This window comes from Haliotis cracherodii, unplaced genomic scaffold (genome assembly GCF_022045235.1).
Source record: "Haliotis cracherodii isolate W230 unplaced genomic scaffold, xgHalCrac1.p SCAF_12, whole genome shotgun sequence".
In the NCBI taxonomy this organism is placed as follows: domain Eukaryota; kingdom Metazoa; phylum Mollusca; class Gastropoda; order Lepetellida; family Haliotidae; genus Haliotis; species Haliotis cracherodii.
Genome location: NW_027266267.1, coordinates 12,376,474 through 12,392,339, shown reverse-complemented (window position 1 = coordinate 12,392,339; position 15,866 = coordinate 12,376,474). Strand labels below are relative to the sequence as shown.

The following is a 15,866-nucleotide window of genomic DNA, read 5'->3' as shown; positions in this document are numbered from 1 at the left end:
AATGATATCTGATACAGAGAACACGAATAAACATAAAGGTTAGTGAGTGCATTTGGTTCCGTTTGGCGTACATGACAAGTACCGCGATACCCCGAGGTTGCAGGCTACCTGCATATATCAAGAAATTCATAGTACATACAAATTAAGGATAAGCACATGTGTAGATGGAATTTAGGGAATATTGCTTTTTGTCAGTTTGCAGATTACAAATTGATGATAGCATTTCTTATTCATTTTGATGAATGAAAAAACTGAGTGCCATACCCGAGATACTAAAAAAATGTAATTTGTATTACTGAAGTGGTGCGCGTGATCACCTGGCACTTCCTGTTTTGACGATAGGGATAACTGATACAGTAAATCGACAGGAAAGTTCTATTTCCACTGTTTTGATTCCCTATTGTAGCGTTATAACAGAAATCAACTGTATCATATTCCATGGACAGAAATAAGCACATTTGCTCATAGTTTCACAGAAATAAACGTTTTTGGTACAGTGAACTTTCTGCACAGAATATGTCAGAAATCACATGAAAAAAAAAAGTGATAATTGGTAGGTGACCAATAGAGTTTATAAATACAGTTATATAGATCTTTTTGTCTGTTATATAGATTGGGGTGTGGCTACAGTAGATTGGGGTGTGGCTACAGTAGAGTGGAGAAGCTTGTTATGTCCACAAGGCCGCTGTAATAAGATGAAAAAGCCTCAACAGGTGAAGGCAGAAATATAAACAAGAAGCCTACCTTTAGAATACAGTTGGAGCGGTCGGGTAGCCTAGTGGTTAAAGCGTTTGCTCGTCAAGCCGAAGACCCGGGTTCGATTCCCATGGGTACAATGTGTGTAGTCCATTTCTGGTGTCCCCCGCCTTGATATTGCTGGAATATTGCTAAAAGCGGTGTAAAATCATGCTCACTCACTTGAATACAGTCCCACAATCTTTTCAAATATGTGACAATACCCTATGTTTCTAGGTTTGTCAGCCCGTGCTCGTGGGTTTCACCGAAGTGGTAAACGTCTGAGACCTGCATCACTTCGGGCTTTCCTCCCACATTAAGCTGACACGCCGTGATATAACTGGAATACTGTTAAAAGTGGCGTTAAACCCAACTCACTCATCTCTTCACAAAATGTCACTGAATAACCCCAGCAATGTTGAGAGTTTTCAATATTTGCTTACTAAATAGCCTGCGGTGGCACATTTTACAGCAGGCAGCAGTTTATGCATTTTTTTTGCAAGATATCTGAGGAAGAGTTTTGTTTAGTGTTGTCACTGAACACAACACAATGAAGCAAGAGGTTCAATTCAATTCTGGTAAGACCAGCGGCATTTGTGAATTTAAAAAAAAATAAAATTCATAGAACATGGAAGACAGCATGCACACCAAGCATTTTGCTCCACGACCAGAGATTAAGAATAATATGTTTCCTCCATATAGAATAGCATCTTGGGGAAAATGTATGTAAATTTATGTGGATTGATCCTGTTTGTTGTCGTCATTTTTCCTGACAAAATGGGGGACAAGGGTAGCCCAGTCATCTAAGGCGCCGCGATTCGCTGTGCAGAGTTGCGTCCCTTAGACATGCCAGAAACCTATGATTGTGGGTTCGAATCCCGGTTCGCCCCGATTATGTTTCTAGGTTTGTCAGCACCATACCCGTGCTCGTGGGTTTCACTGAAGTGGTAAACGTCACTCACTCCTGACAAATTATTAGCTTGTAGTTACTTCAGATCAGTCATGTCTCCTTTCAATGGTGGTTGATCCAGTATGCACCTATCTTGGTATTTTTGTTTATTTTATTGTTTTCACATTTTAATTTGCATTTATTCTTCTCACAAAAATGTCGAGTTAGCAGGAGGAAATAGTTTATGTCAAATGTTTTGGCTACAGGAATCTGTCATGGAATTTCGACCCAAGCCACTTCCTCTCACTACTCCACGTCAGTAGACCCGTGAAGATTCCGGGGTAGAATAGGTCTTCAGCAACCCATGCTTGCCGTAAAAGGTGACTATGCTTGTCGTAAAAGGCGACTTAGGGGATCGGGTGGTCAGGCTCACAGACTTGTTTGATGCATGTCATCAATCCCAATTGTGTGGATCGATGCTCATGATATTAATCACTGGATTGTCTGGTCCAGGCTCGAGTATTTACAAACCGCTGTCATATAGCTGGAATATTGCTGAGTGCGGCGTTAAACAACAAAACAACCAACCAACTACGTCAATAGGCTAATGATTCAAAAGACGTCTCGCCCTCGTGGTGTCAGTAGCCATGCCTATGTCTTCCTAGTTCCTTACTAATGTGTAACTAATAACTGTAATCACTTCTTCCTGAAGATAAACCTGAAGCAGAACAATCCGTGGCGAGTAAATATTTTGTGAATTTCTTTACTTATGTGCTACTGTACACCAGTGAATCTCACTTTATATATATATTAACCTATGTTGTGTAGACAATATACAGTGGTGTGGTGAATCGGTTTGATTTAAAAAAATATAAATTTACAATTTCTGAGTCTCTTTTTACCTGACATTGGGAGCTATTTGCATTTATCATAAATTCTTTTTTCTATCAGAATATTAAGCTGTAAACACCATCAAAGTGTTATCTATTTTTCCTCTACAAGTATTTATCTAGGATTCAAATGCCTTATGTTGGCAAAATGGGATTTAATTTTTTTTTTTTGTTCAAAAGTGTTTGATCAATGAATCAATCAATCAATCAATCAAACACTCTCACTCACTCACTCACTGAAGCTGCAGTTGATTGTGTTTGCAGTCTTAGATTGCAAACAAACCTTGGATTCTTAATATATAGTAATAATTAATAATAAGTAGTATCCTTTTTTTCCTTCAGCTGTAACCGTAACCCTTGACCCCTCCATGCCATAGATCCGGTGGCATGGGTCACAATGACTAAGAACCACTTTGACACATTGGGTCTTAAACCAGGGGCCTCTGAAGATGAAATTAAGAAGTCTTTTCGCACTCTGGCCAAGAAGTGGCACCCAGACAAAAACAAGGATGCAGGTGCAGAAGAAAAGTTTAAAGAAATTTCAGCAGCTTATGATTACCTCCAAAGTAAAGATCGAAGAGAGATACTTGAGAGAGATATTAACAAGAAGAGAGAAGCCAAGAAAACAGAAACCGCAAATGCACAATCATCAAGTTTCTTTAAGACAAACAACTGCCCAAAGTATACATATTCAGAATCCTATACGTCCGGCACAAAAACACAATCGGAGAAGAAGGAAAACAAAGACCCTGGGAAGAAGAAAGATCCTCACTGGACAAGCTCCTTCTTTGGGAAGAATAAGGAAGAGAGGAAGAAACCTTGGCATCAGAAAGGGGGGGAAACTCCGACCTACAAAGAAGAAAAGGCTCCACCGAAATACACAAAACAGCCTCCTACATTTTCAGATGCGTTTCGCTCATTTGTCAATCATTTAGATTCCGAGTTCGATGCGTTCTTCCACGAACCTGGTCAGGAGGATGAGTTTGCCGACTTCCTATCCCCAGTATCTGTCAGTCCTCATAGGAAAAGTAAAAAGAAACCACCGATGAGACCGCGTGATGTTGCCTCCGAAACAGGGAAGGTAGAGGGCTTGGATGAAGAATACCTGTTCACACCTCGTGCAGGTCATCAACAGAGGGTCTATGCATCTGATGATAGTGACATGTCATCTGACGGGGAATTTGGATATGGTGAGTTTGTTGATTTACACAATTTATGAAAATGGAGTTACAGTGTTATGGAGTTACTCATACTATGAAACAAGTGTTGTTTTGGATTTTTTTGGGTGTGTGAAAATTGTGTAGCTCACCTTTTCCAGTTAATAAGCGTTGTTAGACAGAACCAATAATACAGAAGTCTGAGAGTAGTGTCACTGACTCATCGTGGTAGTGTTTTGTGTCACTGAAGTGTCATGGTAGTGTCTCGTGTCACTGAAGCATGATGGTAGTGTCTCGCGTCACTGAAACATCATGGTAGTGTCTCGTGTCATGGTAGTGTCTCGTGTCACTGAAGCATGATGGTAGTGTCTCGTGTCAATGAAGTGTCGTGGTAGTGTCTCGTGTCACTGAAGCATGATGGCAGTGTCTCGCTTCCATGAAACATCATGGTAGTGTCTCGTGTCACTGAAACATCATGGTAGTGTCTCGCGTCACCGAAGTGCCATGGTATTGTCTCGTGTCACTGAAGTGTAATGGTAGTGTCTCGTGTCACTGAAATACCATGGTACTTATATTCAAGAAACACCATGCTGTTGGTCCATATCTTTGAAGCGTCATGGTATTGTTCCCTTTCACTGAAACATTATGGTATTGTCCTGCATCATTCAGACATCATGGCATTGTCCCAAGTCACTGAAAAATGGTATTCACACATGTCATTGAAACATCATGGTTTTGTCCTGTGTAACTGAAACATCATCATGGATGTTTCAGATGCTGACAGAGCTGCTGCTAAGATGCCATGCCGCCACTGTGGGAAACCTGTCAGAGCCTATAGACTGGTAAGTCATGTGGGAAACCTGTCAGAGCCTATAGACTGGTGAGTCATGTGGGAAGCCTGTCAAAGCCTGTAGACTGGTAAGCCATGTGCATGGTGTGGGAAACCTGTCAGATTCTATAGACTGGTAAGCCATGTGGGAAGCCTGTCAAAGCCTGTAGACTGGTAAGCCATGTGGGAAGCCTGTCAAAGCCTGTAGACTGGTAAGCCATGTGCATGGTGTGGGAAGCCTGTCAGATTCTATAGACTGGTAAGCCATGTGGGAAGCCTGTTAAAGCCTGTAGACTGGTAAGCCATGTGGGAAGCCTGTCAAAGCCTGTAGACTGGTAAGCCATGTGCATGGTGTGGGAAACCTGTCAGATTCTATAGACTGGTAAGCCATGTGGGAAGCCTGTCAAAGCCTGTAGACTGGTAAGCCATGTGGGAAGCCTGTCAAAGCCTGTAGACTGGTAAGCCATGTGCATGGTGTGGGAAGCCTGTCAGAGCCTGTAAACTGGTGAGTCATGTGGGAAGCCTGTCAAAGTCTGTAGACTAGTGGAGTCATATGGGAAGCCTGTCAAAGCCTGTAGACTGGTAAGCCATGTGCATGGTGTGGGAAGCCTGTCAGAGCCTATAGACTGGTAAGCCATGTGGGAAGCCTGTCAAAGCCTGTAGACTGGTAAGCCATGTGCATGGTGTGGGAAGCCTGTCAGAGCCTATAGACTGGTGAGTCATGTGGGAAGCCTGTCAGAGCCTATGAAACGGTAAGCCATGTGGGAAGCCTGTCAGAGCCTGTAAACTGGTAAGCCATGTTAGAAGTCTGTCAGTGCCTATGAAATGGTAAGTAATGGGAAGCCTGTTAAAACCTATAGACTGGTAAGCCATGTTGGAAGCTATGTGGGAAGCCTGTCACTGCCTATAAAACGGAAAGCCATGTGGGAAGCCTGTCAGAGCCTGTAAACTGGTAAGCAATATGGGAAGCCTGTCAAAACCTGTAGACTGGTAAGCCATTTGAGAAGCTATGTGGGAAGCCTGTCAGTGCCTATTAAATGGAAAGCCATGTGGGAAGCCTGTCAGTGCCTATGGAAAGGTAAGCCATGTGGAAGTCTATCAGAGCCTGTAAACTGGTGAATCATGTGGGAAGTCTGTCAAAGCCGATATAAACTGAGTCAAATCAAAAACTTCACATTTTTAAAAGTAACCCCATATATGATATACAACGAACAAATGTATCAGAGAAGGTAATTTTTAATCATTAATGTCGAAAGAAGGATTTTAATTAACGGTGGTAACCATAATTTGTTCCAAGCACCTACGGTATTCGGTAATAACATCAACAGTGCTGTGCACATGATTTTGATCGATTCACCTGCACAAAAACGGGTGTTATCTGAAGACAATACGTGGCCATTACTGTTTAAATACACAATAAGGGCCCACAATGATAACTGGTCAAAATGTTAAAATTTTAGGATTGTTAAGTTTTTAATTTGGTTCAGTATATATATATATATATATATAGAGAGAGAGAGAGAGAGAGAGAGAGAGAGAGAGAATGGTAATATCACTGTTTCATGTGGTATCAGGTAGTGAGTGAGTGAGTTGGATTTAACGCCGCTTTTAACATTATTCCAGTTATATCATGGCGTGCCAGCTTAATGTGGGAGGAAAGCCCAGGTCTAGGACGTTTACCACTTCGGTAAAACCCACGAGCATGGGTACAGTGCTGACAAACATAAACATAATAGAAACATAATAATCGGGGCGAACAGGGATTCGAACCCACAATCATAGGTTTCTGGTGTGCCCAAGGGCCACAACTCTGCGCAGCGAATCGCGGCGCCTTAGATGACTGGGCCTGTGGTATCAGGCCATAGCGGTATATAGATCAATAACTCAGTTGACATCCTGAGAGCTGCACACACCTCTGAAAGTTGCGACTCCCTAGACCCAGTGATCGATCGAGATTTAACATCCTCTTAGCCCGAAAGATGTTTTTCACTACAAGGAGATTCCTTTCAGGTCCAACATGAGCAGGCTTGTGGCAGGTTCACTGATAGCTCCAATGACGAAGATATTTTCCCAGACATCAATTCTCGACCTCAGAAGGCTACTGGTGACTGGCGCCAGACTCGTGCAGAACTCCATCATCATATCCGTAAAGCTAAACAGGCAGCAAGGGCCAGAGCTGCAGAGGAACGTTTTGGTAAGATGGCTGCCTCACACCCGAATCCAGGAAGTTGCCCTTGTGGGGATTATTTAGTTGTTTAGTACGTTATTCAGCTAAATTAAGAGGTCATCTTCGTGAGGCAAGGTTGTTAACTGACTTTAAAAGTCCAGTTTCCAACTTTGCCGAACTTGGCTGGAATTCCTGGGCTTGATCGTAGCGCCACCAGTGGCTGTTACAAATTAAGTCCCTTCTATGTCTCTCCTATGGACCAATCAGATTCCTCCTCTCGTATCACTTGCATTTGCTTCAAACCAAACCGAGGCGCCCAGTCAAGACGATCTGATCAATAATCAAGATCTATATTGTGAGAAAACGGGTCTTACTTCGCGAAGTACATCAAATCACGTGAGCACCTTGATTAAAAACATAAAGAGATTTGGAAAATATCTGTTGACAACGAGTTGGCGGTGCACATGTTTTGCAAATTTTTCAATCGACCAAAATCTGCACGACAGTTTATGAACCAGATTTCGATTTCGGTGGGCGATTTTGATTGGACTATGCATAGACTTGTTAGTCCAGCCAATCTGTAACTCCACAATACCAGCCTAGTTCGGCAAGGGTGGAAACTGGACTTTTATAGACAGTTAACTCTCTTGCCTCGGGTAGATGTAAGAGGTTAGGTTCAGTTAAGTTAGTTAGTATAGAAATTGGTGTTGTGCGTATGAGCTGTCACGGCGTCATAAATAAAATACTAGACTCGCTCGCGTGTAATACCAATTTTATAAAACTCAGGATACCAGAACTATTCACTCATTTCATAAAATTGGTATTACACGAGAGCTCGTTTAGTATTCTATATATTGTTACCAGATCACTATGTTTACATCATCATGTACCATGGTTCTATTTTTCCTGTACTCAGGTATTTACAAAACATGTTACATATTTGAAGCTAAGCTCACAAGGGCTCACATTAATTTATCACCTTTGAAAGCAAAACTCCTCGAGACTTTCACAGTGGTTTAGCACAGGCATGTTGATTCTTCTTATTGCTACTTGTTAATTTTTCTCTATTACCTCCCATTTTCTGGTTTTGCTATTGCCTTTTCTGCAGTTAGGATTTCTGACACCAAAACCCATTTTCCATGTTTAAGCCATCTTACCGATCCAGAGAGTTAACTAACTAAAAGTCCAGTTTCCACCCTTGCCAAACTATGCTGGAATTCCTGGGCTCGATCGTAGCGCCACCAGTGGATGTTACAAGTTATGTCCTTTCTATGCCTCTCCTATGGACCAATCAGATTCCACCTCTGGTATCACTTGCATTTGCTTCAAACAAAACGGCGTCGCCCAGTCAAGATGATCTGATTGATCAAGATCAATATATTGTGATAAAACGAGTCTTACATCGCGAAGTGCATCAAATCACGTATAAGCAACTTGATTAAAAACATGAAAAGATTTAGAAAATATCTGTTGAGAACGAGTAAGAGGTGCACATGCTGTGCAAATCCTGCAATCAACCAAAAACTGCATGACAATTTACGAACTGGATTTCGATTTCGGAGTGAGATTTTGATTGGACTATGCACAGACTCGTTAGTCCAGCCTAGTTCAGCAAGGGTGGAAACTGGACTTCTATAGTCAGTTAACTCACTTGCCTTGGGAAGATGTGTTTAATCCTGAGGATTTTTTTATGGTAGTCTGACTACATGTGTCTTCCCATTTCCAGCACCTGTGACGTGTAAATGGTGTGGTCGTATGTTCAACAAGCAGACTGCACAACATCACATCCCCATGTGTGAGAGACGGACGAAACAACACGGCTCACCCATGAGTTCTACTGGCCACACAGTTACCTCCAGCAAGGCTAGCAAGTCTGATAGAGCTAGGCAGGTTAGTGGTACTGTCAGGTTGCTTGACTGGGTAGTATGTGTATTTGTATTTATGTATGAGAGATGGACAAAACAACGTGGATCACCCATGAGTTCTACTGGCCACACAACCACCTCCATCAAGGACAGCAAGTCAGAGAGAGCTAGGCAGCTTAGTGGTTGCTTGACTGGGTAGTATGCTTGACTGGGTAGTATGTGTATTTGTATTTATGTATGAGAGATGGACAAAACAACGTGGATCACCCATGAGTTCTACTGGCCACACAACCACCTCCATCAAGGACAGCAAGTCAGAGAGAGCTAGGCAGCTTAGTGGTTGCTTGACTGTGTAGTATGCTTGACTGGGTAGTATGTGTATTTGTATTTATGTATGAGAGATGGACAAAACAACGTGGATCACCCATGAGTTCTACTGGCCACACAACCACCTCCATCAAGGACAGCAAGTCAGAGAGAGCTAGGCAGCTTAGTGGTTGCTTGACTGGGTAGTATGCTTGACTGGGTAGTATGTGTATTTGTATTTATGTATGAGAGATGGACAAAACAACGTGGATCACCCATGAGTTCTACTGGCCACACAACCACCTCCATCAAGGACAGCAAGTCAGAGAGAGCTAGGCAGCTTAGTGGTTGCTTGACTGGGTAGTATGCTTGACTGGGTAGTATGTGTATTTGTATTTATGTATGAGAGATGGACAAAACAACGTGGATCACCCATGAGTTCTACTGGCCACACAACCACCTCCATCAAGGACAGCAAGTCAGAGAGAGCTAGGCAGCTTAGTGGTACTGTCAGGTTGCTTGACTTGGTGGTATGTGTATTTGTATTTATGTATGAGAGATGGACAAAACAAAATGGATCACCCATGTTGGGCAGGGATGTGATGTATGATGGGCTTCCTGCTCATTGGGTGATGGGAGGGGATGGATGACCGGGTGTCCGGGAGGGGGATACTGGCCACACAACTATCTCTAGTCAGGGCAGCAAGTCAGTGAATGACTGAGATAGGTTTCACGCCGCTTTGAACAGTATTCCAGTTATGTCTTAGGACGTGGATGTGGAAGGAAAGCCTGAAGTGATGCAAGTCTCAGATGTTTACCATTTTGGTGAAACACATGAGCAAGTGTATGGTGCTGACAGACCTAGAAACATAATCAGGGGGAACCGGGATTTGAACCAATAATCCTTGTTTTCTGGCGTGCCCAAGGGACACAACTCTGCATAGCGAACTGTGGCACCTTAGGTGACTGGGTCACCCTATGCCCTCTGCAAGTCAGAGAGAGCTTGGCAGGTTGTAGTGGCACTGTCAGATTGCTTGACTGTTTAATCATGTTCCATGTTTGGTGTTTCAGTATGCGAAGAAAGTTCCTCGTCCAGGAGGCAAGAGGGAAGATGTGAGTGACTCTAGTGAAGAAGAAACACCAGGATCTCGGAGATACGGTCCCCAGGCAACACATGTTGGCAGAGACAGAGGCAAATCAAAAGGTAATTCCCCATCTGAATTCATCTTCCCAAAGCAAGGACGTTAACTGACCATAAAAGTCCAGTTTCCACCCTTGCAGAACTAGGCAGGAATCTTGAGCCTGATCATAGCGACACCAGTGGCAGTTACGAATTATGTCCCTCCAACTGACCAATCATATTCCACCTTTCATATCACTTGCATTTGCTTCAAACAAAATGGCGGTGCCCAGTCAAGATGATCTGATCGATAACAAGATCTATATTGTAATAAGACATCCTTTCCTCATGAAGTGCATTAAATCACTCAAGTTGTTGTTGTTTGTTTGTTGATTAATGCCGCACTCAGCAATATTCCAGCTATATGACGGCGCTCTGTAAATAATCGAGTCTGGACCAGACAATCCAGTGATTAATATCATGAGCATCGATCCACACAATTGGGATCGATTACATGCATCAATCAAGTCAGCGAGCCTAACCAGCCGATCCCGTTTGTCGCCTTTTACAACAAGCATAGTCGCCTTTTACGGCAAGCATGGGTTGCTGAAGACCTATTTTACCCCGGAATCTTCACGGGTCAAATCACTGAAGTACCTTGATTAAAAACATGTCATGACTTGCAACATATCTGTCAACGCCCACGTGCTTTTCAAATCCTGCAGTCGACCGAAAACTGCACGTTGAGATCCATGTTGTTTACGAACGGGATGTCAAGATCAGGTGGTCAGGTTCATTGACGTTGCTGATGCATGTCATCGTATCCCAATTGTGTGGATCAATGCTCATGATAGCAATCACTGGATTGTCTGGTCCAGATTATTTACAGACCGCTGTCAAATAGCTGGAATATTGCTGAGTGCGGCTCTAAACAACAAACAAACAAACAGACCAGTGACTTGCTGATGATATATTTCTACTCTGAGGTACCCTACTCCTTCGTATTGAAAAGGACAAAATGGAGCAAAGATCAAATTTCTCATCTTAGAGGTCGATCACCAAAATATATTGATGCTGGTTGTGGGGAGGCTGCGCAATCATATGTGACAATTCAATGTTGGATGAAGGTATTTCAGCGTGGGCGAGAAGTTTGGTAGATGACACACTCTCGTCGACCCATGACGTCATCAATCCCAATTGCGTGGATTGATGCTCACGATATTAATCACTGCATTAACCCTAACTTGACATCTGAAGAAATGACGCCAATAACTCATATCAACTATACAAGAAGTCTTTTCACCTTTTAACTATGAGAGGTGGCTGAAAAGTTCGGAGACTAACTGTGATGGTCCGTGTAGATTGCAGTAGCTGATTTTAGATTGCAGTAGCTGATTTTTCAAGATTATCCCATCTGCAGTCCGCACACTTCTGCCAATGATGCTAGAGTGCCTGGATCCAACTGAGTAGAAGGTTTCCTCCAGGTTGTGCAGACCCGTGAAGATCCGGGGTAGAATAGGTCTTCAGCAACCCATGCTTGCCGTAAAAGGCGACTATGCTTGTCTTAAAAGGCGATCAGGTGGTCAGGCTCACTGACTTGGTTGATGCATGTCATTGATACCAATTGCATGGATCGATGCTCATGATATTAATCACTGGATTATTTTAGGGACCCCCGTCATATAGCTGGAATATTGCTGAGTGCGGTGTAAAACAACAAACCAGAAGAAGTGTCGTGGTAAATTTCACCATGGTGTTGTCTGTCCTCCATCAGGACACTGGTTCAGTTCACCCCAGTCATGTTGCAGTGGCTGCAGTATGGGAATGTGGACAAGAGTTCCCAATCCATCAATCTTAGTCACTTAATGTGTCCCCAAGTGACTACCACCTGTTTTCAAATTTGAAAAAAACACTTTGTGGTCAGAGATTTAACAAGGACCTAGGATTGGTTGCTGCTGTTGGGGGCTAACAAAACATGGATAGTGAGTGAGTGAGTGAGTTAATGCTTTACATCACATCGGCAATATTTCAGCCATATCGTGACGAGAAGTTATACATTTTTAATACTTAGATTTAAACTAAATAAAACCTGTCATCGATGGACAGTAAAATTACTAGAATATCACAGATTAATGTTTAAAACTAGCATACAACCATAAAAAGATATCACTAAATGAAACAGTACAATATAAAAAAGGGCTATAGATCACCAGCAGCTGAAGGTAGATCACCATGCTGGGGTCCATGGGGACTTACAGTACTTTTGCTACCTGCATGGACCCCAGCTGGATTTACATCATCCCTTCAGCTGTTGGCGATTAATGACAAATTTTAACCAGATTAAACGAACACATATTCTACGATTAAAAAAGTGGCAGAAATAAACATACTTTGAAAGACGTGGTCTTACATACCCTCTGAGGGGGACAAAACAGGGATAACGGACCTGGAGAGGCGATGGAGCAAGTGTATTAAATTGTAAGGGGACTGTGTTGATGAATAATTACAGCTTACAATACTGTTTCAGTTCTAGATATACCTTGGCTGAAAACATTTTGAAACCCTCTCGTACACTATAGTGACAGACATCTGCAACAGGAATCAGATAGATTTGACAGCACATAATTACATAATGTGATATAGAAATATTGTTGGAATATTTGAATAATTTGAATCCACCTTTTCTTCAGAAGAACCTCAGGTGTCGTTCCACTCACAGCCAGGTGTACACAGGTAAGTTGTCCATTCTCACAACATCTTTCATTTTACTACACTAGAACTGCAGGTACAAGTGAGCTTATTGCTGTGCTTGTTTGTCGCTAATTCAGCACTCATTCATATTCCAGCCTCATGACAGTTAGTCCTTGGTGTATTATCTGTTCATTATTTTCTATTAACTTTGCTGTCTATTCTGAAGGAGCTTACAGAATCAAACAAACTTTTGAAGATGTCTATCACCAAGATAAGACTTCTTGATAACAGTTGAAGTTATTGTTTCAGTAAAACAAACAAACAAACAAACACTTTCTACTTCAAACATGAATGATGAGTTTTATTTTATTTTGAATTTGGATCTTTGTTACGTTAATGTGAAATGTCTCCTGAATTTAAATTTGAGATTTGACCCCATGGGAATCATCCTTAAAACCATGTGTCATAACTTCCATTTGAGACATTTGAGTTTCATCTTGTCGTAATTATTTCATATGTCTGACATGATTTTACTTGCAGAGGTCAGCAGACATCTGCTTCAAACCATTCCTTTCTCGGGGTCAATGGAGAGGGGCTGAAGAAAAAACACAGTGCCAGCAACCTCAGCAATAATAGTAACCTTGGAGATGGTGGTTGTTTCAAGTGTCGCAGCAAGTACGGAAGTGCTGCCAAGTTCAACTGTAGTTGTGGAACTAGGAACAGTTTCAGGTGACAGATGTTTCTGTCTCGTGACGGATGTGTTGGTCTTGTGATGGAGGTGCCAGTCTCTTGAGGGGTGTGTCTGTCTCATGAGGGGTGTGTCTGTCTCATGACGGATGTGTCTGTTTCATGAGGGGTGTGTATTTCTCATGATGGATGTTTCAGTTTCATGAGGGGTGTGTCTGTCTCATGACGAATGTGTCTGTTTCATGAGGGATGTGTCTGTCTCATGACGGATGTGTTTGTCTCATGTGTCTGTCTCATGACGGATGTGTCTGTCTCATGTGTCTGTTTCATGATGGATGTGTCTGTCTCATGACGGATGTGTCTGTCTGCTGAGGGATGTGTCTGTCTCATGACAGATGTGTCTGTCTCATGACTGATGTGTCTGTCTGCTGAGGGATGTGTCTGTCTCATCACAGATGTGTCTGTCTGCTGAGGGATGTGTCTGTCTCGTGACGGATGTGTTTGTCTCATGATGGATGTGTCTGTCTCATGACTGATGTGTCTGTCTCATGATGGATGTGTCTATCTCATGATTGATGTGTCTGTCTCATGACGGATGTGTCTGTCTCATGATGGATGTGTCTATCTCATGATGGATGTGTCTGTCTCATGACGGATGTGTCTGTCTCATGACGGGTGTGTCTGTCTCATGACGGATGTGTCTGGCTCATGATGGATGTGTCTGGCTCATGACAGATGTGTCTGGCTCATGAGGGATGTGTCTGGCTCATGAGGGATGTGTCTGTCTTAATACGGATGTGTCATAGTAGTCTCTTGATTGGCATCAGTGATTTTCTTTGCATAGACTACACACAAGACCTGAGGATTGCAATAAGCATTGTGATATGATCTGTGACCAACATCTGTTCCTTCGCACTACGACAATCATAAGTGTGCCTAACAGCATGAGAGCTATGACAGTCATGGGGCTGAGATCGCTGTTTGGATCAGCATCACAGGACATAAAACTGTTCTCACTTACGCATGTAGTATTATCACTATTGCAGTTCACACCTTACTGTAGACTCTAGTTCCAGCACTAGTCCCCTTATACACAACTGCAAGCTTAAAGCACGTTCACATCAGTTTGTAGGCTAATCTGATAGGCTTTGATTTTTATTGGTCTTGTACAGAGTTATATCTTATTACAGATCAGTGACATAGAGCTCAACTGGCTCGTTGGGTAGCCTAGTGCATCAATTGTTCGATCGTCACACTGAATATATTTGTTTGACTCTCAGGTGTGTACAATATGTAAAGGGGTTTTAAACCACACAGACCTATGAAACTCATAGGGTTTTTAAAGATGAGGAGGGCTTGGGCTTGTTGGTTATTGTTATAGAAGATTCTGTTTGGCTCTCTCACAAAGCTGAGTTTTGTTTCCTTTGTAACCAGCATTAATTGTATTGAAATATTCATGCAGGAAGATGATGATTATTCTCTTTGTTATTGTTATTTAGTTCTTATTATGGCTATAGAAATCAAGATTGATCTTATTAAATTTATTGTAAACATGCACATGATTAATTGGCTAAAGTATTCTTTATTCCCCGTTTAGTATGGTAAACCTTGGCAAACCTTTTAGCATCAGTTTTGTGTTTCAGTTTAAACTGGTGATGTGGAGATTAAATCTTACTTCCTAATTGTTCATAATTCATGAAGTTTGTGGTTAATCATATATTGGAATTATTCCCAGATCTCAGAGATCATTAATCTGGCCTAGAATGCATTGAATCTCATACTGTTCAGGAAGTCATTGGCAGTAATTTACTGAGGCCCCATGGGGAGTATGGGTTAAAATGAAGGTCACCAGGAACTTATCCTTGTTGTTAGAGGCGATTAAGTGAATTGGTTGGTCAGTTTGGATGACTTGGTTGATTGCATATCATCGTACTCCAATGGCGGTGATCTATGCTCATAAAATCTATCACTGGATTGTCTGTTCCAGACTTGATTATTTACTGGCCGCCGTAATATAGCTGGAATACTGCTGAGTGCGGTGATGATTAACAAATACCTGCAATGTTTTTCTTACTGTTTAGTCTTTCTTAGATGAGGACCATCATCACCATTCCGTCCACCCTGTTCAGGAATTCAGTTCATGTTGGCCATTTTTGGATCAGTGTTGTTTTATTGTTCATGATTTATGTGTCTTGTTTTTATAAAGCATTATCATCTGAAGTGTAGTAGTCGTCAAATGAAATATGCCATATATACAACATATAGCATTATCTTGAGATTTCCCTGGTTTGTGTAATTATGTTCTTGCCTGTGATATTTAGTTTTCTATTTGTATTAAGATATTTACATTCTCTTTGTTATATTCTCAAAATGTTTATTTACCTTTGTTGTATATTTACTGCAATTAGCAAACTGTTTGTGTAAAGTTGTATCAATTAAATGTCTATATTTCATATTCATGTTGTTTTGTAATCATTGAAGAGGTAGCAGACTCAGATGGGATAGACATTAAGATTAAGGGTCAAGGTGT

At 41.9% G+C, this 15,866-nt stretch overlaps 1 protein-coding gene across 1 annotated transcript; it reads left to right on the top strand.

The window, feature by feature from the left end:
• The first annotated feature begins 2,867 nt into the window (after positions 1–2,867).
• On the top strand, positions 2,868–13,492 carry LOC139457556 (uncharacterized). Its single transcript, XM_071238933.1, has 8 exons — positions 2,868–3,704; positions 4,446–4,513; positions 6,511–6,694; positions 8,394–8,727; positions 9,203–9,347; positions 9,910–10,042; positions 12,649–12,691; positions 13,190–13,492. The coding sequence occupies exons 1-8, from the start codon at positions 2,912–2,914 to the stop codon at positions 13,380–13,382; spliced, it is 1,893 nt and encodes a 630-aa protein (XP_071095034.1). The 5' UTR covers positions 2,868–2,911; the 3' UTR covers positions 13,383–13,492.
• Positions 13,493–15,866: the final 2,374 nt, after the last annotated feature.

Coding starts and splice junctions, on each gene's coding strand:
- LOC139457556 (XM_071238933.1), top strand. CDS start 2,912: ATGACTAAGAACCACTTTGACACATTGGGTCTTAAACCAGGGGCCTCT. Junction 9,348..9,909: donor CTAGGCAGCTTAGTGGTACT/GTCAGGTTGCTT, acceptor TTGGTGTTTCAG/TATGCGAAGAAAGTTCCTCG. Junction 12,692..13,189: donor TCACAGCCAGGTGTACACAG/GTAAGTTGTCCA, acceptor TTTTACTTGCAG/AGGTCAGCAGACATCTGCTT.